The sequence below is a fragment of the Zalophus californianus genome, chromosome 11 (genome assembly GCF_009762305.2).
Source record: "Zalophus californianus isolate mZalCal1 chromosome 11, mZalCal1.pri.v2, whole genome shotgun sequence".
NCBI lineage: Eukaryota > Metazoa > Chordata > Mammalia > Carnivora > Otariidae > Zalophus > Zalophus californianus.
Window position 1 is genome coordinate 100,221,444 of NC_045605.1, and position 26,843 is coordinate 100,248,286.

The following is a 26,843-nucleotide window of genomic DNA, read 5'->3' on the forward strand; positions in this document are numbered from 1 at the left end:
CGGACTCATGGTGAGGGCCTCAGAAGCAAGGAATAGGAGAGAGATGGTGATGAGACATTCCTACTGGTAATGGGATTGGGACAAGGTTCTCCGAGAAGGGACAGCTCAGCTTTCTAACATCCAGGAAAAGGGTTGAAAAAGGCTCGATTCCTTTATAAGCACACTGACCTGTTGCCTTCAGCCCGAAAGGCTGCACATTTATTCTAGTGACTCTTCCAGAGCTCATTCAACTCTTCAGAAAATGCCTTCAGAGCCACCTTTGACCAAAATTGATCAGCTTCCTTGAATGCCCAGAGTATTCCCCAACGCAAGCCTCCAAGTGACTTTCGGCTGTTTCCAAAAATCCAAATCCAGGCAAAAGACCAACAACACCTGCCCCTCCAAGGCCACTCCCAAGAACCCCAGGCACAGCCCCGAGAAATGGCAGCACCACGAGAACGTTACTATCCCAGTTGTGGTATTTGTCACACACCTGCCTTTATGGTCAAAGCTTGAGTGGGTTGCCCTCTCTCCTGGGCTCCCAACAAAGGCCCTGAACCATTCCCCAGGCGGCGGGTGAGTGTGGGACACCCCCACCCACACCCCAGATCTGGCTCTGCCTTCCCTGGGAGCGGGACCATCTCTTCTTTCCCTCCCAGCAAAGCCCGGGCACCGGGACAGCCCAGGCTCCATTTGTCCCACTAATGAGTCTTAAGTGTTTGGCTTGGGCTCCTGCCAGTGCTACTCATACAAGGAAAAGAGAATGGGAGAGGACAGGACAAAGCTCACACCAGCACCGCTCCGCTGGGCCCCGGGAGGGCTGGCACAGGGGTTGCCTGGCACTGACCCACCAGGGGTGCAGCCACGAGCTGACTTGGGACCCCCCACCTTTCTTTCCCCTCTACTTCAGGGGGCTTCTCAAAATGCAGATTCCTGGGCACAACTACTGGATCGGAAGCCTGGAGGTGGGCCCAGGAATGTACATGTCAGGAAGCACCCCAGGAAACTGTGGTGCCTGGTGAAGGTTAAGAACCATTAGTCTAGGAGGTCCGTGATGGGAATTCCAGGCTGCTGTGTATATGTGCATTTTTCTAGGGAGTCCACAGCTTTGGTCAAATTCTCAAATTAGGTCAACAGCCCCCATACCCCCTAAAGTAACATAACATAATGTAACATAACGTAGTAACAAGCTAAGAAGCTCTGGCGAATGGGACGATTTCCAAATTCAGGTGTAGCTCTGACCTCAGCCACTCAGTTCAGGCTCCACAAGGCGAGGCCCACGGGGGCCTCTCTTCTCAACAAGCCTCGGAGAAAGTGGTTGGCTGGTCTGGGGAACCGGCCGAGGAGGATGCCAGGGCCCGGCGGACACTCCAGAATGCAGGGGCTAAAAGGGCCCTTAGGGTTCACAGAAGCCAAACTCCCTGGCAAAAAGGGCTGACTCTTCACCAACACCCAGTGCTCTCTGGCCACACAGCTAAACTACACTTCCCGAAACAGCAGCCCCTGCAGTTGGCGGGGGCCAGGAGTTGAATTCTGGCCAATGGAAGAGTCTCCCGTCCTATGGTCCCTGTGGGAAGGGTCTCCCACTGGTCCTTGGGGGACTCCAAGGCCCCTGCCAATAGCCAAGCCACCACAGCGAAGAAGCTGAGATCTAAATGACTGCAAGGCGCAGAGCGTCCCCACCACCAGCGCACCCTGGACTGTGCCATGAATGGAAAATAACCCGTTGTGTGTTCGGTTACTGAGATTCGGGGGTTGTCGAATCAGCACACAGCCTGCTGTCACCAATACGCCCTCCTCAGGGACACTGAGCCCACGGGCGCAAGGGAGGTGAGTGTTCAGGGTCACAGCGAGCTGCTGGCGGGCCAGGATGGCCCAGCGATGGCCTTGCATGGGGGTTGGGGCACCTCAACCACACACCACAACCTGGGCAGCACCAATTCCCAAAAAACTTTATTGTTTCAAGTGGCAAAATGTTCTTGGTCTCTGTGGGGCACCTGGCAGGATGGAGGGAGGCCTGGGCTGGGGCTGGGGCAGGGCTCCGCCCATTACAAAAATCAAAGGCTTTTATAAAAATGCTATAAACTGGTATCAAAAGAAAACCCAAGGGAGGCTGGGGAAGGAAGCAGAGAGGGAGGTGTAAAGAGAGCGAGGGAGGAGGGACCAAAACCTTCAACCACTAATGCCTGAATCTGGTCAGGAGGGAAGGAAAGAGGGGATACAAAGTGCATAAATGTGCCTCCCCAGACGCTCCTCAGACGTGGAGGGGGACAGAGGCTGCAGCCTGGGGCCTGGAGGGGCTCCAGCCATCTCCTCGCCGGGGACCCCACAGGAATGGGCACTGCCTGAGACTGCCCAATGGGAAGGACCTGCAAGGGGGAGGGGAGGGAAGAGGTCAGGAGGGGACACCGTGGGGGACACCATGGCGGCCAGAGGAGCCCCCTCAGCTTCAGCTTCCTCTCCCTGTGCCCAGCCCGGCTCCCCCAGCTGAGCCTAGTTGTGAGGAGGGTCCCAGCTGGGGCCCTTGAGCCTCGTAAGTGCCTCCAGGGGTCCCAGACCAGAAGGGCTGGCTGACCCCACTTGGGCCAGCCACGGGGCGGGGGGCGCATGGGGACCGTCCTTGAGCCCAGGGAGGAAGGCAGGACGGAAGCCCTCCTCCTCGTCCATCCCAGGCAACACCTTGTTCTGTTGGCAAAACCAAAGGGAGCCGAGGGGCCCACCAGGTCCTAGAGCTGGGCTCCACTGGCCTTCCTCAGAGAGAAAGGGGGAGAGAACGGCCCAGAAGAAGGTACAGGGCCTCCTGAACCCTCCAGGGCAGGCCCTACTCACCCCTGAGCCCCAGACAGAGCCCCAGCCAGGAACCCACTCTCACCTCAAGGACTTCTCAGACCTTCTTCTTCTTCAGCTTCAGGGCTTGTAGCCAGTTGGGCGATGATCCCTCTGACCTAGATGGCACAGGGAAAACGTCATAAGGCAAACCTTAGGAAAGGTGAACAAAGTGAGGAAGTGGTAGGGAGGGAAACCCGCCCTCCAACCGGAAGAGGGAGGCTGAGGCTTCACCGCAGCACCAGGCACTGGAGCGCCAACTTCACAGCGTTAATTCAGGCCAACCCAGTGAGGCCAGCCGAGGTCACCTACCCTGAGGATTTCTCTGGCTTGGGAGGTAACGCAAGGGGCTTCCCCAGCCCCGGGACCTTGCAGGACTTGGAACGCTGCACGGCGGACTCCTTCTGGCTCAGCTTGCTCTCCGCAGGCTCCCCCTCCTCAGCTGAGCGGTTCCGGGGGCGCAGCTTGGCCTAGGAGATGAGCCCAAGTGCAGAGACACATCAGAGGAATAAGCAGGAGGATTCCCAGAGGGCAAGGCCTTCTCCCAAGAGTATGCTGTCCCCAGAATCAGGCACAGACCCCTCTGCAGTCCTTTTGCCCAGATGGATGGGAAGTCCCTTAAAGATAACCCTTCAAGAGCTGAGCCATGCCCTGAACAGAGTAGGTGCTCAAGAAGATCCTGCTACACTGAATTCAGACCAACTGGGCTGCACAAAGCCAGTGGTGACTTCCCAGCCCTGTGTCTTTGTTCGTTCTGTTCCCTCTGCCTGGAACACTTCCCCGTCATCACCCCACCCTCCAGAGCCAACTCCTACATATGCCTCAAAGCCAAGATCAAATACCTACGTGAGACCTTCCTCAATATACCCTCCCATCCCGTACCGTATGACCATTAGGAAATAATCCCCCCACACACTCTGAACAGGCCTAGCCCTTTATCTGTACCTCCCCAGTGACACCTAAACACCTCCCCCTCTTCACCAGAGCTAATCAGAGACAGGGCTTGTGTCCCCAACCCACCCCCATGAAGTACTGGGACATGAACGCCTTGTTCTTCCTTCCATCCTACTTAGCACACAGCATGGGCCAGCAGGGCCCTCAGTGGAGAGCAAAATGACAGGAGAGAAGGGCCCAGAGGATGGAGGGAGGGAGGGAGGGAGAGATGAACGGACAGAAGAAACGCTGGACGTAAGGTGGCTAGTGGCTGAACGTGTGGTTGAAGGATCAGACGGTACCTTCAGGGCTGATGGACTCAGGCCAGGAAAGAGGTTGACTTTCAGCCCCTTGGTGCCCAAGGACATCCGTGTCCGGCGGTTCTGAGGCTCCTCCACCACCTCCTCGTCTGAAGATGGCACCCGAGAAGCTCGTGGCTCTGCAAGGGCCCAGAGTGGGGGCTCAGCACAGACAGCAAGCCCAGACCAGCCCTCCCCTGCACAGCCCGCAGGCAGCGACACGGATGTCACCCAACAATACAGGGGCCCTACCCGTAGAGTCCTGGAACAGGCGTGCGTCCGAGTCTGCTGCCTCTGACAGGCCCAGGGTGCCCCCGGGCCGAATGGCCGGGGCCCGGTGCCCTCGCTTGCGCCCCAAGTTGGCACGGCTCCGATACATGGCACTGTCAAGGATCTCGGTGTCCTGCTTGGGACAACGGCAACACCACTGCCATTGCTGTCCCATGGCCCTGCCCCATCCCCCAGGAGCCCTCAACAGCTCCAGCAAGCTAGAGTACCCTGTTCATAGGACTCACCCACTGCCCACTTCCTGCCCCCACCCCGGGCTGACACGGCTCAGGGTGGCCTGAAGGCCGAGGCTCCAGCTGCATCACCCACGTGCCCCCCAACAGCCCAACCACTGCCCTGGGCTCACGCTGCACTGACCTCAATGAAGGAGAAGTCCTGACTGGGAGAGCAGGGAGGAGGGCCTTGGGAGGGCCGCCGAGGGGGCCGTGTCGGGCCCTCCTCGCCCTGCCCGACCCCGGAAGGGCTCCAGGTGCCGTCCACCTCTTCTGTCTGGCTGGCTTCACCATCCGGCTGTGGCCTCCAGGAAGGCAGAGGGTCCCCGCTAGGCTCCAGGGGCTTCCCCTGGTCAGTACCCGCTGTGGCTCCTTCCTCCTCCAACAGGCCACTGAGGCCCGAGGCTGCTGACCCCCCACAGACCGCTGCCCTGGAGTTGCTGGTGGCCAGCATCCCCTCCAGCAGGCCCTGGGAGCCAGAGGGCGGGGGGCGGGCCGGGCACCCACCAGGACTGCAAAGGAGACAGACCGGAGGACAGGGTCACCCATGAAGCCCCATCTCCCTCCCCCAAAGCCCACTCCACAGTGTCTGTGCCCCCCACTTCCCCCACCCTTTTCCTCTCCCGCCTTTCCAGGCTTTCCCAGACTCCTTCCAGAAGGATGCGGTCAGGGCCTTATACAGCACAGCACAGAGGGGACAAGGTGGGCAGCCTGGCAGGTTCAAATCCCAGGTCCGCCACTTACTGAGGCTTGGGATGAGTCCCTCCACTACCAAAGCCTGAGGGTCCTCTAACTCCAGAGTCACTGGGGAATGAAATGGGAACCAAAGCGCAAAGCCCAGTGCCTGGCCCCTAGCGTGTACCCCATCACTGACAGCAACGGGCCCCTCCTAGGGGCACCTGCTTGGGACGGGTCAGGCACTGGCCCATCGGGCTGTACAACCTCTTCAGCCCTCAGCCCCCACATCATCTCTCCCTGTGCCCCAGTCTCACAGAACAGCCAGGGACTCCCAGAACATGCTGGGCCTTTGCAGACTGCAGTGCGTGTGTGCACGAGCTGTTCTCTCGCCTGGGAGGCTGCCCCCCGCCCCTCTGCTCACTCTCCCTGCAGTTCAATTCCTCTTCTGAAGCTGGCCTGCTCCCCTCCCTCAGCCTCTGCCCCCCTCCGCAGCCCTGCACACCCTGGGCTCCCACCTGGACCAGCCCCTGCCTCAGAGCCCATCTGGGAGCAACTGAAGGGCAAAGATGGGCTCCTTTTGCTTTTGTGCCCCGAGCCCCTGGGCCAGCGGCCTGGCCAGGAGGAGCAGGACTAAGCAAATGTTTGCCCAGTGACTGAGAGGCTGGGTCACCTTGCACCTCAATACAGCCTCCGCATCTCCTACCTGCCACTCCCTCAAAACACGACACAAACACGCACGCTCGCTAACTCACACACCTCGCACCGCGAGCCGGTGCGCTGGCCAGCTCCCCCTGAAATAGGGACACACCCTGCACACACTCACCACACACCTCCCTCAAGGCACATCTAGGACCCTGCCTCCATACGCACAGCCAAGCCACAGCCCAACACACACACACACACACACACACACACGCGCGCGCGCGCACACACAGGGCAGGGCCGTGCTGGAAGCCAGGCCTCAGAGAGTTGCCAAAGAGACTGGAAGGGGAGAGGAGTAGGGCAGGTGAGTCAGTAGCAGGCCGGAAGGAGGGAGGGCAAGAGAGAACATGTGTCAGTCTGTCCTTCCACAAGCTGCTGACAGATGGAAATTAAAGCGGTCTGGGGAGGGAGGGAGGGAGGGAGGCAGGCAGCAGAAGTGCAGCAGCCCTGGATGGGGGCCAAAGCCAGCTCACCCTGCAGCTTAAAATCAGGGAGGCCGGGAGAGAGGGGGCAGGGGTGGCACCCCCATCCAGCCTGAGGCCCTGCCCAAAGCCTCTCCCTGCGGTGGGGAAAACACAAGGCTGAGGGCAGGCCCGCGGAGTTTAAGGGGATGTGAAACAGCGGATGGGTGGATGGAAAGATCCACATCTAGAGCAAGACCTGGCTCCAAGCCACGTGGGCAGAGGGCAGCAGATGAGCTCCGTGGGCTTCGGGGGTGGCCACAAGGAGGGGAGGGTGGGAAGAGCACCGGGGAATGCAGTGTGCATCATCCCTGCTGGCTTGGCTCCACCCCAGCTCGGGAGAAGCTTGCCTGCCTCTGAGCACCCAGAACACCTATAACCTGAGCTCCTCCCTGGCAGGGAATCAGGAGAGAATGGTCGGGAACCTGTGCTGGGTGCTGCCACTGGCAGAGATGGGCTCCATCCCCTACTACACCTGCGGTACTTGTCCACTCTGAGTCTCAGCTTCTTCATCTGCAAAATGGGGACCATAAAAGACTGATACTTTGCAGGGTCTGTTGGCAACACACTGGAAACATGTGCCCAGCACACCGTTAGCACCGTGTGCTAAACTTTGATAAATTTTTAGGATGATCGGGGCACCTGGGTGGCTCAGTCAGTTGAGCATCCGACTCCTGATTTTGGCTCAGGCCAGGATCTCGGGGGGTCCTGGGATCGAGGCCCACATCCGTTTCCATGCTCAGTGGGGAGTCTGCTTGAGGATTTTCTCTCGCCCTCTGCCCCTCCCCCACTCATGCCTGCACAATCTTTCCCTAAATAAATAAATAAGTCTTTTTTTAAAAAAATTGGAGGCGCCTGGGTGGCTCAGTCATTGGATGCCTGTCTTCGGCTCAGGTCATGATCCCAGGGTCCTGGGATCGAGCCCCGCCATCAGGCTCCCTGTTCCGTGGGAAGCCTGCTTCTCCCTCTCCCACTCCCCCCTGGTGTGTTCCTTCTCTCACTGTGTCTTCCTCTGTCAAATAAATAAATAAAATCTTAAAAAAAAAAAAAAAAAAAAACTGTTTCAGGATAATCACCATCCCTAACATAGGTTCCTGGCCCGAGAACTTGTCCCATCTTGCACCATCTATACCCTCGACCCCATCTGGACTTAGCGTCTCCTGAGGGTCAGGACTTGATCCAACCCCACCCCACCCCGCACAGCCCTTCCAGGCACAGAACTGGGGAAGGGCATGAAGCAGATGTGCACAAAATCAGCTTCCCAGTACTCAAGGCTCCAAGACCCAAAATGAGGGAGGCTCAGGCCTCCAGCTGGAATGATGTGCCTAAAGGGCACATGGCCCGGACCCAAGAGAGACAGGAAACATGCCCGGAGAGATGATGACAAGGCTGGGGCCCGAGGGAACATGAAGGAGCCCATAATCACCAGCTGTGGACCTTGTGTGAGTCACACTGCCTCCCTGGGCCTCAGTTTCCCCACCCATGAAATGAGGGAGCTGGCCTCAATGATCTCTGAGGAGATTTCATTTAGACCCCAAAATGACTGAGAGACGTCCGCACCCCTGGGCCTGGGGGAGGGGCAGGAGATGACCAGGAGGCCACAGAGAGGAGAGGGCAGTTCATGAGCTCTCGGGAGACCCGAGAGAGCCACTCCCACCAGGAAAAGGTGGCCCTAGACACAAAGAAGGAGGCTGAGCTCTCCCCGTGACCCACCCACCCCCACGCTGGCCTTGTCACAACCGTGCTGGACAGCATTCCAGCCAATGACCGCCTGCCATCAGGGGTCATTGTCCCACACAGAGGCAATGACAAAAATGTCCCTGCAGGCCTCACTTTATGGACAGCTCAGATCCATCCAAACTGGCAAAACAGATACGAGTAGCAAGCATTTTTTTTTTCAGTCATCACCACGTGCCAGGCAGGTTTCTATCACTTTGTGTGTGTCCGCGCCTCTTAACTCTGTGAGTAGGGGGAGTAAGTGCAAGAAATAGGAGGCCCTGAGAAAGAGAAGGAACTTGCCCAAAGTCACAGAGGTGGTGGCTGAATCAGGACCCAAACCTGGCAGATAGACCCAAACCCAGACTACTCTGGGCTATCCTCAAGGATTTCCCAGGGGAATCTCCAAAACTTCCCACAAAGAGCAATTTTCCAGGGTGTAGAATTTCCCCTAAGTCAGATGCCCAGAACACCAGCTCCTTGGATATTAGTCAGATAAGTCTGGGAAACCTTGCACTAGAGAAAGGTAAACAGGTTTCCTTATTCCTGTGCTTTCACCTGCTAGCACATGCTCATGCACCAACACTCGAGGTCTCCTTATGTGGCCACAGAGCACAAAGCCTTCCCCAAACTTAGAACACAGACAGAAGACCAGAGCGTCTTAAAGGCAGGCTAGAGACCGAAGCTCAGCTGGCTGAGTGCTGAGTCCTCCTTCTCCGCTCCTACCTTCCCCTTCCCCAACCCAGTCCTGCAGCCTCCTGACGGCCCTCACCCCGGTCCTAAGTAAAGGGAAAAATCCCCTTCTCAAGAGCCACCCAAGCAGAGGGGAAAGGTGAGGGCGTCAGTCCGGCTCCCTAGTAGTCTGAGACTCTCAAGCACTGCGACCACACCTGACAGCATTTACAATGTCGAAGCCAGAAAGAGGTACACACCCCTCGTCTACATGCAAACTGGAGATGGTAAAAATCCCTTTCCACGGCACAGGGCAGCTGTGAAGGTCAACAAGGTAAGGTAGGCAGCAGGGCACTGGGCCCTGCAGAGCAGGGTCCTGGGCCCCAGGAATGGGAAAGTTTCCTGAGGCTAACGTTACAGATGTCCAGGAACTCATCCAAGACCCCAGGAGCCTCTGGATTCCATGTCCTGTGAACCCACCCCTGCCCTGCAGCCTTCGGCACCTCCCCACGCTCTGCCCACCTTCCTCTCTCTCTCTCTCCTCCTCCTCCTCAGCTCCAGTACCTCTCCCAACCCGTTGGCTGACATCCCCACCATTCCCTCTAGACCCTTCCCCGTCCCTGCCACTACCCTCAGCCCCTTCCACTCACAACACGGCCCCCACCCAATGCCTCCCTTTCCCTTCTTCCCCGACTGCCTGGTGAGAAGCTCCAGCTTCTTCAGAAAAGTATAACCTTCTACCCAGTCAAAAGAGTAAAACCAAATCTCAATGAATGGGAAATGTTAACAAAACAGATGCAACCTCTTTTTAGCCCCGTTTCCATCTGTGAGACCACCTCAACTGGTTTCAGAACATAAAAATCCCTGGGACAGCCTGTGGTTGGCTCGTAAAACCACTAGTCTGTTCCTCGGGAAAGCTCCCTTTCAGTCACTGTGTGTGTGGAGGTCAAGATCAGGGGGTCAGGAGCCAGGTCCCTATGACCTTCAGGTTTTTAAACTGTTGCTCTTCCGGGCCTAAAGACAGGGCAGGCAAGAAACACCAAGTTCCCAATCTCTGCAAGAAACAAGCACCACTGTCCACTCCACTCCTAACCTGGAGGGTCCCAGGCCGAGTGGACACAGAGCCCAGTCCTCCTGCTGACACCCGTGAAAGCACCCATGTTCCCTGGCCCGGGAAGCCCTGCGGCTTTGGGCCAAGAGACCTGGGGGACCCCAAAGATGGGACACACGCCGTTCCAGCACAGTCACGATACACAGTCACCAAGGAGCCTAAAGCATGGGCAGCACCCACCACCTCAAACATCACCATCATCATCAAAACAAGAATCCAACTGTATGTGTATCACACTCCAATTAAAAAAAAAAAAAAGTAAAATTAGTAATTCACAGTCCAAACCATCTCAATTTTCCAAACCCTACAAGTCCCTGGGGGAAAGTGGTTTCTTCACTCCTGAAAAGGGCTGCAGTGTTTCAGAGAGCTGCCAAACCTTCCCTCCCACACAGGGATGGGGCTCCCTTACCTGGTTCCAAAGCCGGGGGCTTCTCCCGTCTCCATCCCGGGGTCTTCAGGGCAGGTCTCCAGGGAAGGTGTGGAGTGGTCTTCACCATGGGTCTCTGGCCCACCTGTCCCACCAGGCCCCAGCTCTCTGGCCTCCAGGCCCAGGGACAAGGCGCTGTGGTCCCTGAGCCCTAGCTCCGGGCACTGGCTGACCTCTCCCACGCCATGCTCCCTGGCTTCACTCGGGGCCCCCGAGAGCTCCACGTCCCGGAGTCCCAAGTCCTGGGTCCAGTCCATCTGGCCCACTCCACATCCCCGTGGGTCCCGAGAACCTCCGGACTCTAGGTCACACGGCACTTCCAAACTCCTTAGGCCCAGACTGCTACCCCAGTCCACCTGGCCCGCCCCAAGCTCTCTGGGGCTACAACCTGCCCCCGCCATGCTCCTCAGCCCGAGGTCTGGTGTCCAGTCTGCCTGTCCCACCCCACGCTCCCTTGATTTAAGAAACTCTCCAGCCTCCACACCCGACCAGTCAGTCTGTCCCACGCCGCTCTCTCTAGCCTGGCCGGGGCTCCCTACCTCCCCAACACCAGCCAGATCTCTGCTCCTCCCCCCGACGTTGGAGGTCCAGTCCTTCTCCCCAACCCCAATCCCCCTGGGCTCCTCGGACCCTCCAGCCTCCAAACGGCCGGCCAGGTCCACATCTCTCAGGCCCAGCTTGTCTGACCAGCCCATGTGTCCCATAGCTTCCTCCCTGGCCCCCCTTGAGCCCCCAGAAGCCACACAGCTGGACACCTCCAAGTTCCTCAGGCCCAGCTGGTCGGTCCAGTCCACAGGCCCGGCCGGGGTCTTCTCTGGAGGCACAAAGGGACCTCCCGCCATCTGGCCAGAAGGGCCCAGGACAGCACTGCCCGCCCGGTCGTCACCGATGATGCCGAACTGATGGCCTCTCTCGGAGGCTTCCGCGCAGAAGTCACCACTCCAATCTCGCTGCCCCGGGCTGAAGGCGGTCTCTGGCTGGGGGACGACACCGCGGCTGAAGTCGCCCGCCCAGCCTCCCCGGCCCACCTCCCTGTCATCCTGGCCAGCGTGGCCCGAGCTCTGGGCCCCTGCCTCCTGACCGGCGCCACCGCCATGAGAGCTGCTCTGGTCCCTCTGTCCCGGTGCCCCATCCTGGCCCTGGGGGGTGCTGGGGCCAAACAGGCCCCCCGATTCTCTCTCCTCAAGCTGGCTGGCCTCCCTGCTGGTCTCGCCCGGGCCGTCTCCACCACTCGGGACCTTCTTCTCAAACTCCTCGTCCTGCTGCTGGGCTTCCTCGGGGCTGAAGCCGGTGCGCAGGGCTCTCATCCCGAAGCCTCGGTCCTGGGGGCCCGCGGCTGTGGAACTGCTGCTGCTGCTGTAGTCCCTCATCCAGGCGCTCTTCCCGAAATCCTGATCCGGCGGCTCTGCACCCCGGCTGCTGAAGGTGCTGAGCGAAGACGCGCTCTTGCCAAACTCCGGGTCCTGCCCATCTGCATCCTCGCTGCCGTACCTGCCACGGTGGTCCTTCTTCCCCAATTTCTGGCACTGCTCATCTATATCCTGGCTGGTATAAGCACCCAGAGAGTCTCTCTTCCCAAATTCCCAGTCCTGAAGGCTTACATCCCGACTGCTGTAAGTACCCAGCGAGTCTCTCTTCCCAAATTCCTGGTCTTGGAGTTCCGCATCCCGGCTGGAGTAAGTGCCCTGGGAATCCCGCTTTCTGAACGCCCAGTCCGGAACATCTGCCTCCTGGCTCTGCTGAGCACCAAGCTGGGCTGGCTTTCCAATCATCCAGTCCTGGGCGGCAAGGCCCCCCGGGGCAGACACTCCACTCCCATCCCGGCGGGCGAGCTCGATGTCCTCCTGGCCAATGCCACACCTGCTGGCCCACTCCCTGGCACTCCCCTCCCCTGCTGCTTGCCCACACTTGCTGGTCCAGTCTCCCTCTCCAAGGCCTGGGTCCCCTCGAGGGCTTGCACTCCCAAGGCCATAGTTTTGAGAAGTGTCCTGGGACCAGCTGGAAGGACTGAAACTGCTGGGAGGTGGGTCTGCTGCAATCCCAAATTCACTCTGCAGATCTTTCTGGGCCCAGCCAAGGAGTCCCTAGGAATCAGAAAATAAAGACACAAAAACACAATGCTTACAGTCCATCAGAGTGGGAGTCCATGATGAGACACAGCACTGCCTAGTGTCTGAGAGCCCCACTTTGGCAACAGAAAGCCTGGGTTTAGATCCCAGCTGTGTGACCTTGAGCAAATCACTTAACCACTCTGGGCCTCAGGGTCCTCACCCTTAAATGGGAAGAATTCCTACTGCATGGGGTGGTTTGGGAGAATGAAACAAGATCACTTAAACCACACCTCAGCAGAGTGCCTGGCATGCAAGGGGCACTTCTTATGGACACTCAATCAATGATCCCATGGTCATGTTTACAGCCCTTGGGCAACACTTGGCTAACTGCCAAAATGAAAGGCAGCCTGGCAGAGTGGTCTTCACAGGGCTGTGAAAGAGGTCCACTTTCTATTAGGAATGATCAAGACTTAAAGGCCCTCCACAACCTCCTTTCCAAGGGAACAGTCCGACCCTGCCCCTGGCCCTACTCACCCTTCCTGAAGTTCCCAGCCCCTTCCTCCCTATGGAAAGCACCCTTCTCCCTAGCCCTTTGCAGGAAGACCTCGTAGCCCTCGCCTCATCCCTGGAGAAGACAACCTCTGCCATGGCAAAAGAGCCAGCCCAGGGCTCCCTGCAGCACCCCCCATTCCCCCACCCCAACTCACTCCTTCAGGCGGGGGAGCCCTGGGCTCGGGGCTGCGGAGCCGGCCAGCCTCATCCCTCAGCGCTGCATTGGCTAACAGCCTCTCCAAGATAGACATGCTGGGTTCCCGGTCCCCAAGCCCCGCCATGGCCCCTGCCCCCAGCTCGTCCCGGGCTCCTGGGTGCGGCTGGGCGCAGGGACAGGGCTGGGCTGCTCCCCTCGCCCGGACCTGTCCAACGACTCTGGCTCGCGCTCGCCCTGGCCCCGCTCCCTCCACGGCAGCTGCAGCTCTGGTAGCCCCGCCCAGAAGCTAGTTGAGTCACCCAGAGCCCGGGACAGACACACCTACTGGGAGCCAGCCTGGTCTTAACTCCTTCCTGCTCCTCCTCCTCCGCCTCCACCTCCCCGCCCCCTACCCCTAGAGGCCGCCTGGCTCTGCCTTCCTTCCAGCCCCACCCCTACCAGCCCAGGCTGGCCTTGAGAAAGACATTTCAAAAGCCACCTGGACCCCAGCCCTTAAATTCAGAGCAGCCTGGTAGGAGAAAGGGCACTGGCCAGAGAACTGGCACTCTGACCGCGGCCCAGCTGCCGACTTGCTGGGTAACCCTGCACAAGGTTCCGCCTCCTCTGGGCCTCAGCTTCCTGTCTACAAGGCAAGTCTTGAGCTCAAGGGTAAGGGCGTTCATAAAGCCAGCACTTCCTAAACACTCACGATGAACTACGTGCTATTCTTAGTGCTTTACGGCCTCCTGAGTCTTCGCCATGTGAGGGAGTTTATCGTCACCCCCATTTTACAGACGCAGAAACCGAGGCACAGAAAAGTAACTCATTCAAGCTCACATCTGGGCAAAGAGCAGAGAAGCCAAGCAGTCTGGTTCCAGAGCCCGCATGCTTAATGGCTGCGCTACGTTGCCTTCCACAGTCCCATCTCTAAAGCTGAACTAACGCTCAGTATAGGTCAAGCACTGAGCACCTGGACATCTCGGTCTACCTGCAGTCCGACCCTAAGAGGCAAATGCCTCTTACCGTGAAAGGTCTCTGAAGCTAAGAGGTTAGCCAGACGGCTCAGCTGATGGGAGCTGGAGCTGGATGTGAACTCACACCAGCCCCGTACCCTCTGCTCCATCAGCTCTACCACACTGTATAGCTGTGAGGGACACAGCTCTAGGTGCCTGGCCCAGGGCCGTATCCCAAGCTCTCGACACATGAAATCCACACTGAGAAAGCCCACCCAAGCCCCGGCTTCCATCCGGAGGCCCCCCACCCTCCCTTTGCCCCGGTCCTCACCTCGGAGCATGCACCTGGGGTCTGTGCGTCTTTGAGCTCAGATCCAGCTCCCCGCCTTGCGCTGCCCGCACTAGATGGTGGTGAGGCCAGGAGCTCATCCAGCCAGCGGGAGCTGCCGTCAGGGCCTGCAGGCTCGGGCGACACACTACAGGGCTCTCGACCTTCCATTCTGGATTGGGTGGCCTCAGCCTGGGCCAGGGTCATGGCCTCCTCCTCAGCAGGCAAGGCCTGCTGGGGGTCCGGGGTATCAGCAAAGAGGACACAGGGCTGGTCGGGGGGTGCTGACTGCTGCTGCCCTAGGACCGGCTCCAGGACGGGCAGAGCAGCGTCCCTGGTGGCCAGAGGGAGCAGGGACTCCTGTCCAGCCAGGGGCTCCCGCTCCTCACACCTCTCCTCTGCCTGCAGCAAGGCCACTCCAGGTGGGCCTCCTGGTGTTGAGAAGGGCTTGAGGGGAACTGGGGACCGGGGCTGACTCTCCCCATCCCCCTTCTGGGTTGGGGAGATGCCCGGGTCATCTGCCTGCACCCAGGAACCAGGCCTTCCTGGCCCCTCTGGAGCTGACTGGGCCCCTTGCCCCTGCTCGGACACTCCTTCCTCTCTGCTGGATGCAGCCCAGTCACTAGCCTCGGCAGCCTCGGCGGCCTCAGTGGCTTCAGTGATGGGGGAGGGAGGTGGGGAGTCCAGCCGCCACACCCCCAGACCCGAAGGCCGAGTAGGAAAGGTCCATTCAAAGGACTGTGACAAGCTCCAGTTGGACTCTGTCCCACTCCCAAAGGGACGATCCAGGGCAGACTGGCTCCCCTGGGTTTGGGGCAGGGCAGCCAGAGAGCCCCCCAGCTTCTCCTGGTCCTGGTCAGGCGGCCGGAGCACACCTTCAGAAAATCGGCGCTGAGTCAGGCTGATGGGACGGTCTATGTCACCCTTGGCCACCACATCCCCAGATGGAAACGTCCGAGGAAGGTCCAGCAACTCACCCCCCTCCATCAGGGGCTGGGCAGAGGTAGCTGAGGGCTGCTCCAGGCTGCGGTGCCCCGAGACCTTCTCAAGGGCTGGGCTGCCAGGTGTGGGGGCCTCTGGGGCTTCCACAACAGGGAGCCCTGAGCTTGGGGGGCAGCAGGAGCTCTGACCCTCATTGGGCAGGGCTACAGTTGGAGATGCTGGGGTCACAGGGAGGCAGGGAGAGGGCCCAGAAACTGCAGGACTCTGGGTTTCTGGAAGCTGAGAGTAGCGGGGAGAGCTCTCATCAGGTGAGTGAAGTCGGGGAGACCCCTCATCAAGTGAGTGAAGTCGGGAAGACCCCTCATCAGGTGAGTGAAGTCGGGGAGACCCCTCATCAAGTGAGTGAAGTCGGGAAGACCCCTCATCAGGTGAGTGAAGTCGGGGAGACCCAGGGGCTAGGCCAGAGACTTCAGTGGGGAGGCCTGGGCTGGAGGAGCCTCCATTCTCTGGGGCAGGGCCTGGACTCGAGGGGTCCCAGGGCTTGGAGATCTGCAAGAGAAAGGTCAAGAGCCATTACTCACTGCCCAGCTAGGGAGAAGGGCCCTGCCAACCCCACATAGACCCCAGATCAGCTGCTTCCTCACACTCTCGCTCCACAGACCAGAGAAGGAGACAAGCGCTCAGAAGGTGGGCCTCTCAGGACAGCTAGGAAAGGTGCCAAAAGTGATTTACAGTATCCCATGCTTCTTAGGGTTCGCACAGACTCCACCCCAGGCCCTCTCCCAAAGATTCTGCGGATCCACAGGCCCCAGCACTATCCAATCCCCGAGGAAGCAGGCAGGCCTTGACTCGGGATTCAGGCAAAAGGCACCGAGGGACATGAACGCACAGGGCTTGGAGTGACGAGCACTGCCCCTCCTAAGCCATACGCCCTCCCCATGACCACGGTGGTCGTTGGGATCTCAGAGTCTCAGCTCTCCCCTGGGTAAGCTGGGGCTACAACATCCACCTCAGAGAATTAGGTCAGAATTAAGTAAGATCTGTGCACATGGCCTCTTGGGATAGGACTTACAGGAACAACGGATGCTACGGGACAGGGGCCCGGGGGGAGGAGGAAGGGGCAGAGGGAGCACCAAGCCCCTGGCTTCCTGGCATTCCACCACTCCACTTGGCCTGTCCCTGGACAATGAAGGAAGCTTTGCTCCCTTTGACCTTTGCCCTCCCCACGGGTCACACTTCCCCTGCCACCCTCTCCAATGGGGTGCTTTCTCCCACATCATCCCCTGCTCAGTCTGGGCAGGTGGAGATCCTGCTTGCTTCTCAAGGCCCCTTCCACTCACTCCATCCTCCCTCCTCTCTACAAAACTCGTTTTCGGGGCATCTGGGTGGCTCGGTAGGTTGAGTGCCTGACTCTTGACTTCAACTCAGGTCATGATCTCAGGGTCCTGGGACTGAGCCCCGCATGGGGCTCTGCGCTCAGCGGAGAGTTTGCTTGGGGTTCTCTCTCCCTCTTCTTCTGCCCTGCCCTGCCATGCTCTCTCTCTCCTCCCTCTCTCTCTAAAATAAATAAATCTTAAAGGAAAAAAAAGAAAACACCTCCAGTGACCCCTCCTGCTAATGCCCCCTGCAGAGCTCTCATTCCAGGATCACAGCACCCCTCCCCCCACTAGCCACCTGGTATAATCCCTAGTGATTTCAATGGCCACACCGGCGACACTTCTCGCATCCTGGCTCTCTGTTCCTTGACCTCTTCTTGACTTTGTGACCCACCCGTCCCGGGTCTCCACCTCCCGGCAGCCACACCTGGGACTGGATGTGGCTGGAGAAAAGCAAGCAAACAGAATGCACGGTCTCACGACAGCCTGACCTGCACTCGAACCTCCAGGACCTCAGATGGGCCTCGAGTGCCCAGCGGTCCCCCAACACTTCCCCTCCCCTGCCCACACTCCCCGGCAATGCTTCTGCCGTCCCTGCCAGCTGCCAGCCCTCATACCCCACCGCCTGCACGTGGACCCAAGCGCTGTGCCCCGCCCCTTCTATGCCTGTGAGCGTCCTCGCTCAGAGCTCTCCCTCCTGCATCGTAGACCTTTCCTTCTCTACCGGCTCATTTCCGTCAGCACACAAACTGCTTTCATTTCTTCTGTCTTCAAAAACAAACACACCCTCCTAACCTCACCTCTCTCCAAGGGTACCACTCAGTTTCTTGAACACCTTGCCTACGTTCACTATCTATCCAGAGAGTTCCTCTCGCCCCATTCCCTCCCGAACCCACTTCCCAACAGCCTTTTCCCTTCACCATGCCAGCTGACACTCTTGTCCAGGTCACCAGTGACCTCCCTGTAGCTAAATCCCATTCCCAGGGCTCACCTGCCTTGACCTGGCAGCAGCATCTGACCATGGATATGCCCTCGTCCAGCCCCGAAGCTGGCTGCTGGCTCCATGTGGCCTCTAGGACTCCACCATCCCCGACCCCCTCGGGGTCTCCCCTGCTACGTCTGGGGAGGGCCTTCTGCCCTCCACTACCTCCCCTGTGCCTCTGGTGACCTTAACCCTCCTGGGGACCTCAGCCATCTTAACCGCCACATTTACGCCTACAACTCCCCAGCTGCCCCCCCCCCCCCCCCCCGCTCAGTATTTCCATTTGGATGTCTAAGAGGGATTGCAAACGCAACAAATCCAGAAGCAAACTCCTCATTTCCCCTGATCCTGCTTCAGCCTTCCCAGTCCCCATCTCAGTGAACAGTAACCTCACCCCTCCGCTGTACAGGCCCAACGCCCTGCCGTCATCCGTGCCTCTGCACTGGCCCCCCTCTCCTACCAGTCTACCTGCAAACCCTACCCACTTCACGCCTCCCAACCGCACCTGGAGTCGGCGGCCAGGGTCCAACCACCATCATCTCCTACCTGGATTAGGCCCCAACTGGGCCCTGCTACCGCTCTTAGCTCCCTGCCACCGCTCTTAGCTCCCTGCCACCAAGATCACCCTTTACAACTAAGCCAGCAACACGTCACCGCCCTCCTCCACACCCCTCAACGGCTTCTTCCTCTCAGTGGAGCCCAAGTCCTACTGGTGGCCTGTGAGGCTCCAAGCACTCTGACCCACCACCTGTCACACCTCACCAGCACGCGACCCCGCCCCCCCTCGCTGCGATCCAGGCGTCCTGGCTTCCTAGCCAGCAAGGTACCAAGTCCCTTGTACTTGCAGGTCCTTCTGCCCAACACGCTGCTCCCCAAACACCCATGCAGCTCACTCCCTTACCTTCACGGCAAGGCCTCCCCGATTACCCTCAGCCCAGAGCTCTCTGCCTCTCCAGGTCTCCCACACTTGTCTGACTCACTACAGTCTGCGGGTTCACAGGGAGGCCTGTGCTCGTGTCTGCCTCCCCACACTAGAAGGTGAGCTCCCTGAGAGCAGGACAGTGCGAGCTTTGTTCTTTGCTGTGTCCCCGGCACCCAGCTCACGGTAGGTGCTCAGTAAACACTTGTTGGATGGACAAGGAAATGTGGTCAGGTCTCCACTGTCGGGGAGATGGAACAGCCTTTGGCTAGCAAGGGCTCTGTGAGCAAGAAGGAATATCAGTTACTTAGGAAAGCAGGCTGGGGGGCGCCTGGGGGGCTCAGTTGGTTAAGCGTCTGCCTTTGGCTCAGGTTGTGATCCCAGGGTCCTGGGATCAAGCCCCACGTCTGGCTCCCTGCTCAGCAGAGTCTGTTTCTCCCTCTCCCTCTGCCCCTCCCCGACTCCTGTCCGATCTCTTCCTCCCCCTACTCAAATAAATAAATAAAATCTTTTGAAGAAAAAAAACAAAAAGAAAGAAAAGCCGGCTGAGCCTGGCCACCCTCTGAGCACGCTATGGGGAACAGTGGGAATGAAACAGGAGACCCTCCTCTTCTAAACCCCAAGAAGGCAGCTCAGCCGGGGAGAACAGTAGAACCAGGCACCTCTGATCCTGCTTCAGCCCCTGCATACCTAACCCTTGTGAGCCATGGCATCCACACGCCTCACATGGGACCAGGAGCACCCACTAGCCAGAGTTATCACGACTGAGTTAGTCACTGTTCCTAGGACCTGCCCAGGTAGGTACCTCATCGGTCCCAGTTGTTACAGACACTGTAACTACTCTTCATAACGACCTGTCTTACGGCCTGAACCACACTTAACCACCTCGGTGATCGAGAACGCTGGCCTGGGGGTCAAGAAATCTGAGTCCTGGGGCCAGACCCGGGGCAAGCCACCTCCTCCCCAGGCCTCAGTGTCCCCATATCTGAACTACAGGAGGTAACACAGATGATCTCAGGTGACCCTTCCAGCTCTAAAATACTAGGATTCTGACTCATAACAGGAGGCTAACTCACATCAGCAGGTGGGTCCGAGCCAACTGGCAGAGCCAGGTCCCCGTTGAAGGCCAGGTCCAAAGGGGTGGTGTTCCTGTGAAGGAACAAGACAGGAAATGGAGGCAAAGAATGGAGCAGCCCCTCACTGATGGGCAAGGGGAGAGTGGATCAAGAGTCTGCGTAAGTAACTGTACTAGCACCCAAAGGTAACCCCCCTCCGCCCCAGGCCATCAATTCCTGAACCCCCCCCCACCCCCAGAATCACTGAGGGCGGATGCTGTACAGATTCCATAGAGAAAGTGCCCAAGGAGAAGGTCCCCATTCCCTTCCCGCACATCAAGGGTTAAATGCCCCCCCGCACAACCCGCTCCTTCAGGAGAAGCACCCTGCATGCCCAGACCCCTCAGTGGTTCCCCAAAAGGTAAGTCCTCCTTCCCCTAGCCCCTAAGGGGTTAACGCTCTCCTCCAGCCAGGGAGAGTGCAGCTGGTCTCAGCTGCCCTGCCAATACTTCTTGAAGGATTGCAGGGGGAGGACAAGGCGGAAGAGTGATTTTCCAAAGTTGACGTTCTCTTAAGCTCTGCTTAGAGCAAGGAAGAGGAGGAAGCCAGAGAGCAGACCGGGGCAGGGTGTGACCTTCCAGAGGCTGGGAACAAAGAAGGGTGAATTGGGGCCCCTACCCTCCAGGCAGGCTCAGGTGTGAGAACGGCAAGGCTGGAGGGGCAGGGTAGGGTGGGGGGGGAGGGCCTTCAGGTTGGGGCTCAGGCCACACCACAGCGGCCCTGCCCTTCAGAGCAGCAGGAGAGGGAGCGGAGCCTCTCCCTCCAATGCCCAGTGCCCACCACCCCAAGGGGCACCCACCTCCCGGCCAGCCTTCCGTCTACACTGGCACCAACTCCAGGGAAGTGAAGCCTACACAACAGTCTCCAACCTGGCCGGGCATCAAGGTGTACTCAGGTCTTACCTGTTCTATGAGACTCCTCCTCGTGGGCTCCCTACTCATCCTACCCCCTGCTTCCCCCCCCCACACACACACACACCAGCACCTGCACACCGTTGCACCCACAGTGCAAGCTACACTTAAGAGAACGTGCTTTGGCCTCAAAGAGACCCGAATTCAAATCCCAGTTCTGTCTCTCACGTGCTGAGGAGCCATGAAAAGTTACTCACGAGACTGTTTCCAGATCTCTAGAAGAGGTCTAACATTCTCTTCACTAAAGAGCATGGCTGTCGATTAAATGAGGCAAAATTCAACTCTCAGTATAAAAAGACCTAAAAATAAACTTCCCTGTGGTACATTTGAACTCCACCGTGAACGTCCATCCACTCTGTAAACAGCGTTACAATTATAAAAAGAACAGCGTTAAGATGACGCTGTCTACAAGGGGAATGTTTTGTGACTTAGACAAGGGTCTGCCTGCACTCACAGCACACTAAACTAAACCAACCTAAACGTGAAGGTCACAGTCCCAGATAAGGCCACCCACGTGTCCTCCAGGCTGCCTCCCACCCCTCACCTCTCCTCAGGGGTCTTGCTGTGCTCTTCCTGGCACTCGCTGGGAGACTTTGCTGGCCCCTCCTGGGACCATGCCCTGGAGAGGGTCCCACCGTCCTCATCCCTGGGACCCGTGGCCACACCATAGGTCCTGGGGCCGTATCTCGAGCTGCCATCATGGTTAAAGGTGAGGCGGGAGCCCCATAGGCGATCGGGGCTGGCAGGGACCTCCTTCCGAGGCTGCTCCATCTTGGCCAGGATCTCTTCCACTGTGGTGGCTGCAAAGCGCTCTGAGGCGGGACGGAAGGGGGCAGGGGCCTTCCGCACACCTCCTGGGGCAGCACATCGGGCTGGGGGTGTCAAAGGGGGTATCTCTTCTTTCCCAGCCTCCTCTTTCCCAGTCTCTTGAGGGGCTTCTCCTCCAGTAGAGGCCTCGGTGGTAGGCCTTGGTGCAAAGGGAAGGGGACGCTTGCTGCCACCGTAGGGCTGGGGTCCTGCCAGCATGTTCATCTTCCGGGCAGAAGGCAGCTCAGCCAGGGGACCCCGGGGGGGCCGAGGCCCAACAGGCACCAGCAGACTTGGCTTGGCAGGCAGGGCTGGCTTTGCAGGCAGGGCCCGGGGTTTGGGCTTGACGGGAGGTTTGGCCCGAGGGTCACCTACCATAAAGGAAACGGTTGGTTGGGGAACTGTCAGAAGAACCAGAAAACTGAACTTCATCTCCCACCCTAAAAACTCAGAATGTTCACATCCTTCTAGGTCCAAGTCAAATGTCACCGCTTCCAGGAAGCCTTCCTTGATTTACCATACACATCTCAGAAGCATCTTCTCCCAACTCCAAATTTCACAAATGTTAATCAACTCCCTCACAAGCTAAAGCCACTTAAGGGCCCAGTTGGCACCTTATTTCTCCTTGTACCCCATTTTGCACCCTAGCACGCGTTCTCCTCAAATGAACAAACAAATGAATGAACAAGAGCCAATAAACAGATGCCGGCCTGCCCACATCAAGCAGCCAGGCCACCATGTCCCCAGTCCAGTCCTTTCCTCCAACATGACACATGACACTCTACTATGCCACCACCCACAGTAAACGTAGCTCAGCCTCCCCACTCTGTCCCTCCACTGCCCACCCCCCGCCAAGTGCACACCCAGGCCACCTGGGTCATCTGGTGTGTGATCAGGAATGCAAACTTACTATTGACCTAAGCCAAACAGAAGTAAATCTGCTACAGGAAAAAAAACAAGACCAGAAACGTACCTTCTACATAAGGCATTCCAATGCCAAATAAAAGACTTGGAATTACTCATGGCCACGGCCCTTCCCATAGAATCCTGTATCACCCACTCATTGGGCTCAGCCCAAGAAAGGAGTCTAGACAGAGCCAGGAGGCCTGGGTTCAAACCCTCCCCTAGGTGCATGCCATTTCTCCCCTAGACCTCAGTGTCCTCCCCTGCAAAACACAGTTTAATCCGTTTGCCCTCGAGGGTCAGTTTGCTCTCATCTGCTGGGGATCTAGGGTCTCAAACGCTTCTGAAAGGTCTCAACAGGAGCGGACAGCCTTCAGAACTCACCCTGCATATCCCCAGCATGCCTCCTGCCCTCACTCCCCCACCCCCCTCCAAGGCAGAGCTGGGGTTCAGCTGCTGCCCCTCCCCCCTCCTCTCAGCCACCCTGCTCCACCCTGCACCCATAGGTACCTGGCTCAGAGCCAGCAGATACCAGCTCCTCCTCCATCTCCCGGGGCGGTGGGGAAGCCATGGGTGTGCCTTCCCTGAGAGCCGACACTTTCATCACATGCGGCAGAACCTGCATGAGAATTGGGGAGCAGAGGGGCTGTGAGCTGGGTGGCTAGAAACCCAGGAAAAGAGAGAGAGAGAGAGAGAGAGAGACTGAGAAGGCAAAGGGGCTGGGCACTGGCAGCAGGCTTAGCTGAGGGAAGTCTCCTACAACTAACAGGGACAGAGTGTGGGACAGGAAGCGGGAACTTCAGAGGGGTTTGGAAGAGGTCAAGGGACGTCCCCAGCGGCTGCATCCTCCACTCTTCCCAGCCTAGTCTCTAAACTCCAGGCTCCTAACCCCGAAGTCCTGGAGCTTCAGGGACCCGCCCGCTGCTCCCTCTGGCAAGCTCTCCAAAACACCCCACTTACCGTTCCCAAGGCACCCCTTGGGGCCGGCAGCCCTGCCTGAGATACCTACTCGGGGGCAGAGCAAGAGGGCCGAGAAGTCTGAGGTTTCTCCGTGAATCACCTCATGGGAGACGGGAAAAACCCGCTCCTCCCCAACCTGGGGCTCCGCCCCGCCTGCCTCCCCCTTCCCGCTCACCCTCCTTCCCCCCCTCCTGCAGCTGGGAGTGGTTCCCTCTCCCCCCCTTCCCCCTCCTCCTTCCACATCCTTACCCCACTCCCGCCTCCCTCCGAGCTGTCTCATCCAAACACGGAAAAATAAGGAATAAAAAGTAAACATCTGGAATACATTTTTTTTTCTTTAATTTCTCAATCGCTTTGGCTTCAGCTTGGAATTTGATGAGGTAAAGCCAGGGCCTAGTCCTGTTGCCATAGCAATGGCCTCCCACTGGATTTCCAGCGCCTCGCCAAGAGGAAGGAGGAGCCGGCCCAGGCCTGGGCTGGGAGAATGGGACAGGGCTTGAGAACACCCGGGGGGGGGGTGGGGTGGCTTGGGGGAAAAAACTCCCTGGGGTTCCCCCTTCTAGGCAGTCAGGGTGGGATAGCCACAGCCTATGAAATGGGGATACTGGGCATCACTTGGCCCCCAGGGTTGGCCTGAGGGATTTTGAGGGGGACAGAAGAAATTTTAAGACCCAGCAACACAGCCCTATGGCAGGGACCAAATGGTGCCCCTCCTCTAAACCTGTCTGTAGCAGGAGCTTTGGGGTTTGAGATACCAGGATTCAAATGCTGAGTGGCTCCACCACTTTCCAGCTGTGTGACCTTAGGCACATTGCCTACTTCTCTAAGCCTGTTTCTCTATGCGAAAAACAGTGTACCTGAAGCTGGTGGGAGACCTATGTGAGATGGTGCATGCAAACTTAGCACAACGCCCAACCCGTAAAAAGTAGCCAGTAAATGTTGGCCAGTATTAGTATGATTCCATTCAGTGTCACCAATGAGCTAAGACCTTGGTAACTAACTACCTCCTCCTCTCCCCAGGCCACAGGCTGCTGGCATTCCAGACCATTCCTTCACTCCTGCGGGCCCCAATCTTGTCACCTGCTCCTCAGATACTCCACCACCTCCTCAGTTCCCATTCTAGCTCCATCCCACCCACAAGACCCCCACCCCCCAGGCTCCAGAGCCCTGCCCCTCTCCTTCCAAAGGCAGGAGGAGGTTTCCCATCACCTGGTATGCACACAGCCCTGAGGACAACCCAACCCTCTCACACCTGCAAGGGGCACTGCCTTCCTCAGCACCCACTCCAGCTAGCCTGGGGAGACAGCACCAAATCCTGAGAAGGGACCCCTGGGGCCCAGCCTTTGGAAAACCCACCCACCCCTCACATTTGACCCTGCCCCAGCTTGCTTCTAAGATGAGAGAAAACACCAAGAGGATAAAGAGAAACCCAGGACCGTCAATCCCTTGGCCAGCCAACTACAAGGGAGGACTGCCCGCTGTGGGTGGGTGATAACTGTGCAGAGCCAGTCCGAGCGTGCATGGGGGAGGGGCACACGCCATGAAAAAAAAATTAAAAAACACAAGATTACTTCCTTGTCCTTGAACATTTATTTCAAGGGACATGGTGTGGGTGGTTAGAAATGGGGACAATTTGGCCCAGAACCGTAAAACCCTTTCACCTGGGGGCCTGATGGGCACCTCTGCAGTATGAGGGGTTGCAGCAATGAAGTGGGGGCTCGGCTTCCCCAGTTGAGAGGGGCCACAGAAGCTCAGAAGGCCCCAACCGAGAAACCCAGGTGACCAAGGCCGTAGCCAAAAGCTGTAGAATCGCAGCAGCACGGAGCACCCCTGACCCCCCAACAGTCAGGGAGAGACTAGCTGACCCCCGGAAGCAAAGGCCGCCAGACGGGCTGGGGAGAGGCCGGGCAGCTGCAGCCCAGGGGGGCAAGGGCCCAGAGCGCCATCGGTGCAAGCGGGGTCGCCCCTATGGACCCTGGGATCTCGGGCCGGATCCGGGGCCAGAGAGGTCGGCAGGGACAGCACGTAAACTGCTGGAGGAGGGAGGGCCAACGGGAAGACGGAACAGCCCGGGGCGAGGGCCCGTCTGGAGGGGCCCAGTGGGGAGCTCTGGACACAGAGGGGACGCCGGCAGCCGAAGAGGAAGAGAAGAGGGTGGTGGAGGAGGAGGAGGAGGAGGAGGAGGAGGAGGGGGCGGCGGCGGCAGAAGCCGAGGACCTGTGCGCGGGCTGTGAAGCAGCCGGCGAACAGACGAGGGACTGGGGACGCGGACCGGGTGGGGGCGGACTGGGGTGGCTGAGGGCGTGTCGAGGAAGCCGGGGGAGGGGGCGAGCGCGGGCCCGGGGAGGGGGAGGCGGGGGTCCCTCCAGCAGCTCCGCCCGCCCCCGGCCCCGCCTCAAGCCCTCGCCCCCTCCCCCCTTTCTTCTAGCTCGGCCAGCACGAGCTCCAGACCGTGCACCCTCCGCCCCCGCGCACATGCGCCAGCTCCCCCGCGACCCCCGCTTCCTCCGCGCCCCCGGCCCCTGCAAACTTTCCTGATGACCCCCTCTCCACCTCAACCCGAGGTCCCGGCAGGAAAGCGCCCACTCCTTCCATGCCTCTCCCCCGCCCCCATCCCGGACCCCGCCCCCTCCTTCGCCCTCCTGACCGCCCCCGCGCACTCACGCGCTCCCCCGGGATCCGGCTCCGCTGGGCTCGGGCTCTGCGACCCGACGCCAGTCCCTGCCGCTGCCGCCGCCGCCGCCGCCACCGCCGCCGCCGCCGTCACCGCGGGACCAAGCCCGTGCGAGCCCCGGCGGGGCCCCGCCCCTAACTCCGCCCAGGAGCACGCCCCCAGAGCGCCTCATGAATATCCATGAGCCGGTGGAAACCGGGAGTGGGAAGCCCGGGCAGAACACGCCGAGTCGTATGCAAATAGGCGCAGCCCCGGTACTCAATTATTTATGAGCCTTGCAAATAAGGGGCCTGTCCCAGGCTCGGACCCCCGCGAAACTGACGCAACTCGGAGGCTAGGAACGCTCAGGCAAGATGGCCACCGAGACGACTGCCTAGAGAGGCTGCCTGAGGACGGCCGGCTCGGGCCCGGCGGCCGGCACTGATTGCAGCACCATAGAGTCACAGCGAGAAAGAAGGTCACCGTTGGCCGACCGGAGAGGCTTCCTATGGCAAACACCTGAGAACGCACGCAACGTGGCCGCTCCACGTGTATCAGTTCAGACGTGGAGGAGCCGTGAGGACGACTGGAAGCTCTGGTTCCCTAGCTGATCCTCACTTATCTGCTGTTATATCCCCTTCCCAGACGTAAATGCCTCCCAGTCCCCCAAAACAAAAGCTTCCTCCATACTCCACACCTTTCCTGCACCCCTACCCACCCCCCACACCGCTCGTCGTCCACATCTCTCCAGGATCGGGTTTCCGCTGTCCCGCGCCGCGGAGGCTGGTCAATCCTGATTCCATTATCTAAACCCGTGGAAGACCCTTGACTCATAGGTGATTAAGGACTGAGCCAGAAGCTGCCTCCCCTCAGCTTGGCTAATGGAGTGGAATTGTGAGAGTGACTTCCTAATCAGATCAGCTCTCATTTCTAGACTCTCAGGTGGCCCAC

The 26,843-nt window shown here is 58.9% G+C and overlaps 1 protein-coding gene across 4 annotated transcripts; it reads right to left on the bottom strand.

The window, feature by feature from the left end:
* Positions 1-1,891: 1,891 nt before the first annotated feature.
* TNKS1BP1 (tankyrase 1 binding protein 1) lies at positions 1,892-26,430 on the bottom strand. Of its 4 annotated transcripts, none has more exons than XM_027579329.1 (12): positions 26,412-26,430; positions 22,790-22,898; positions 21,114-21,747; positions 19,620-19,692; positions 14,328-15,815; positions 10,287-12,388; positions 4,683-5,049; positions 4,290-4,440; positions 4,041-4,177; positions 3,118-3,275; positions 2,852-2,924; positions 1,892-2,348 (listed from the first exon to the last, which is right to left on the bottom strand). In XM_027579329.1, exons 2-11 carry the CDS (start codon positions 22,881-22,883, stop codon positions 2,864-2,866), a joined length of 5,265 nt encoding a protein of 1,754 aa, XP_027435130.1. In that variant the 5' UTR covers positions 22,884-22,898; positions 26,412-26,430; the 3' UTR covers positions 1,892-2,348; positions 2,852-2,863. The 4 variants fall into 4 exon arrangements, with proteins under 4 accessions (XP_027435130.1, XP_027435128.1, XP_027435129.1 ...); XM_027579327.1 differs by lacking the exon at positions 26,412-26,430 and adding an exon at positions 25,904-26,043; XM_027579328.1 differs by lacking the exon at positions 26,412-26,430 and adding an exon at positions 23,240-23,341.
* Between the last annotated feature and the right edge of the window lie 413 nt (positions 26,431-26,843).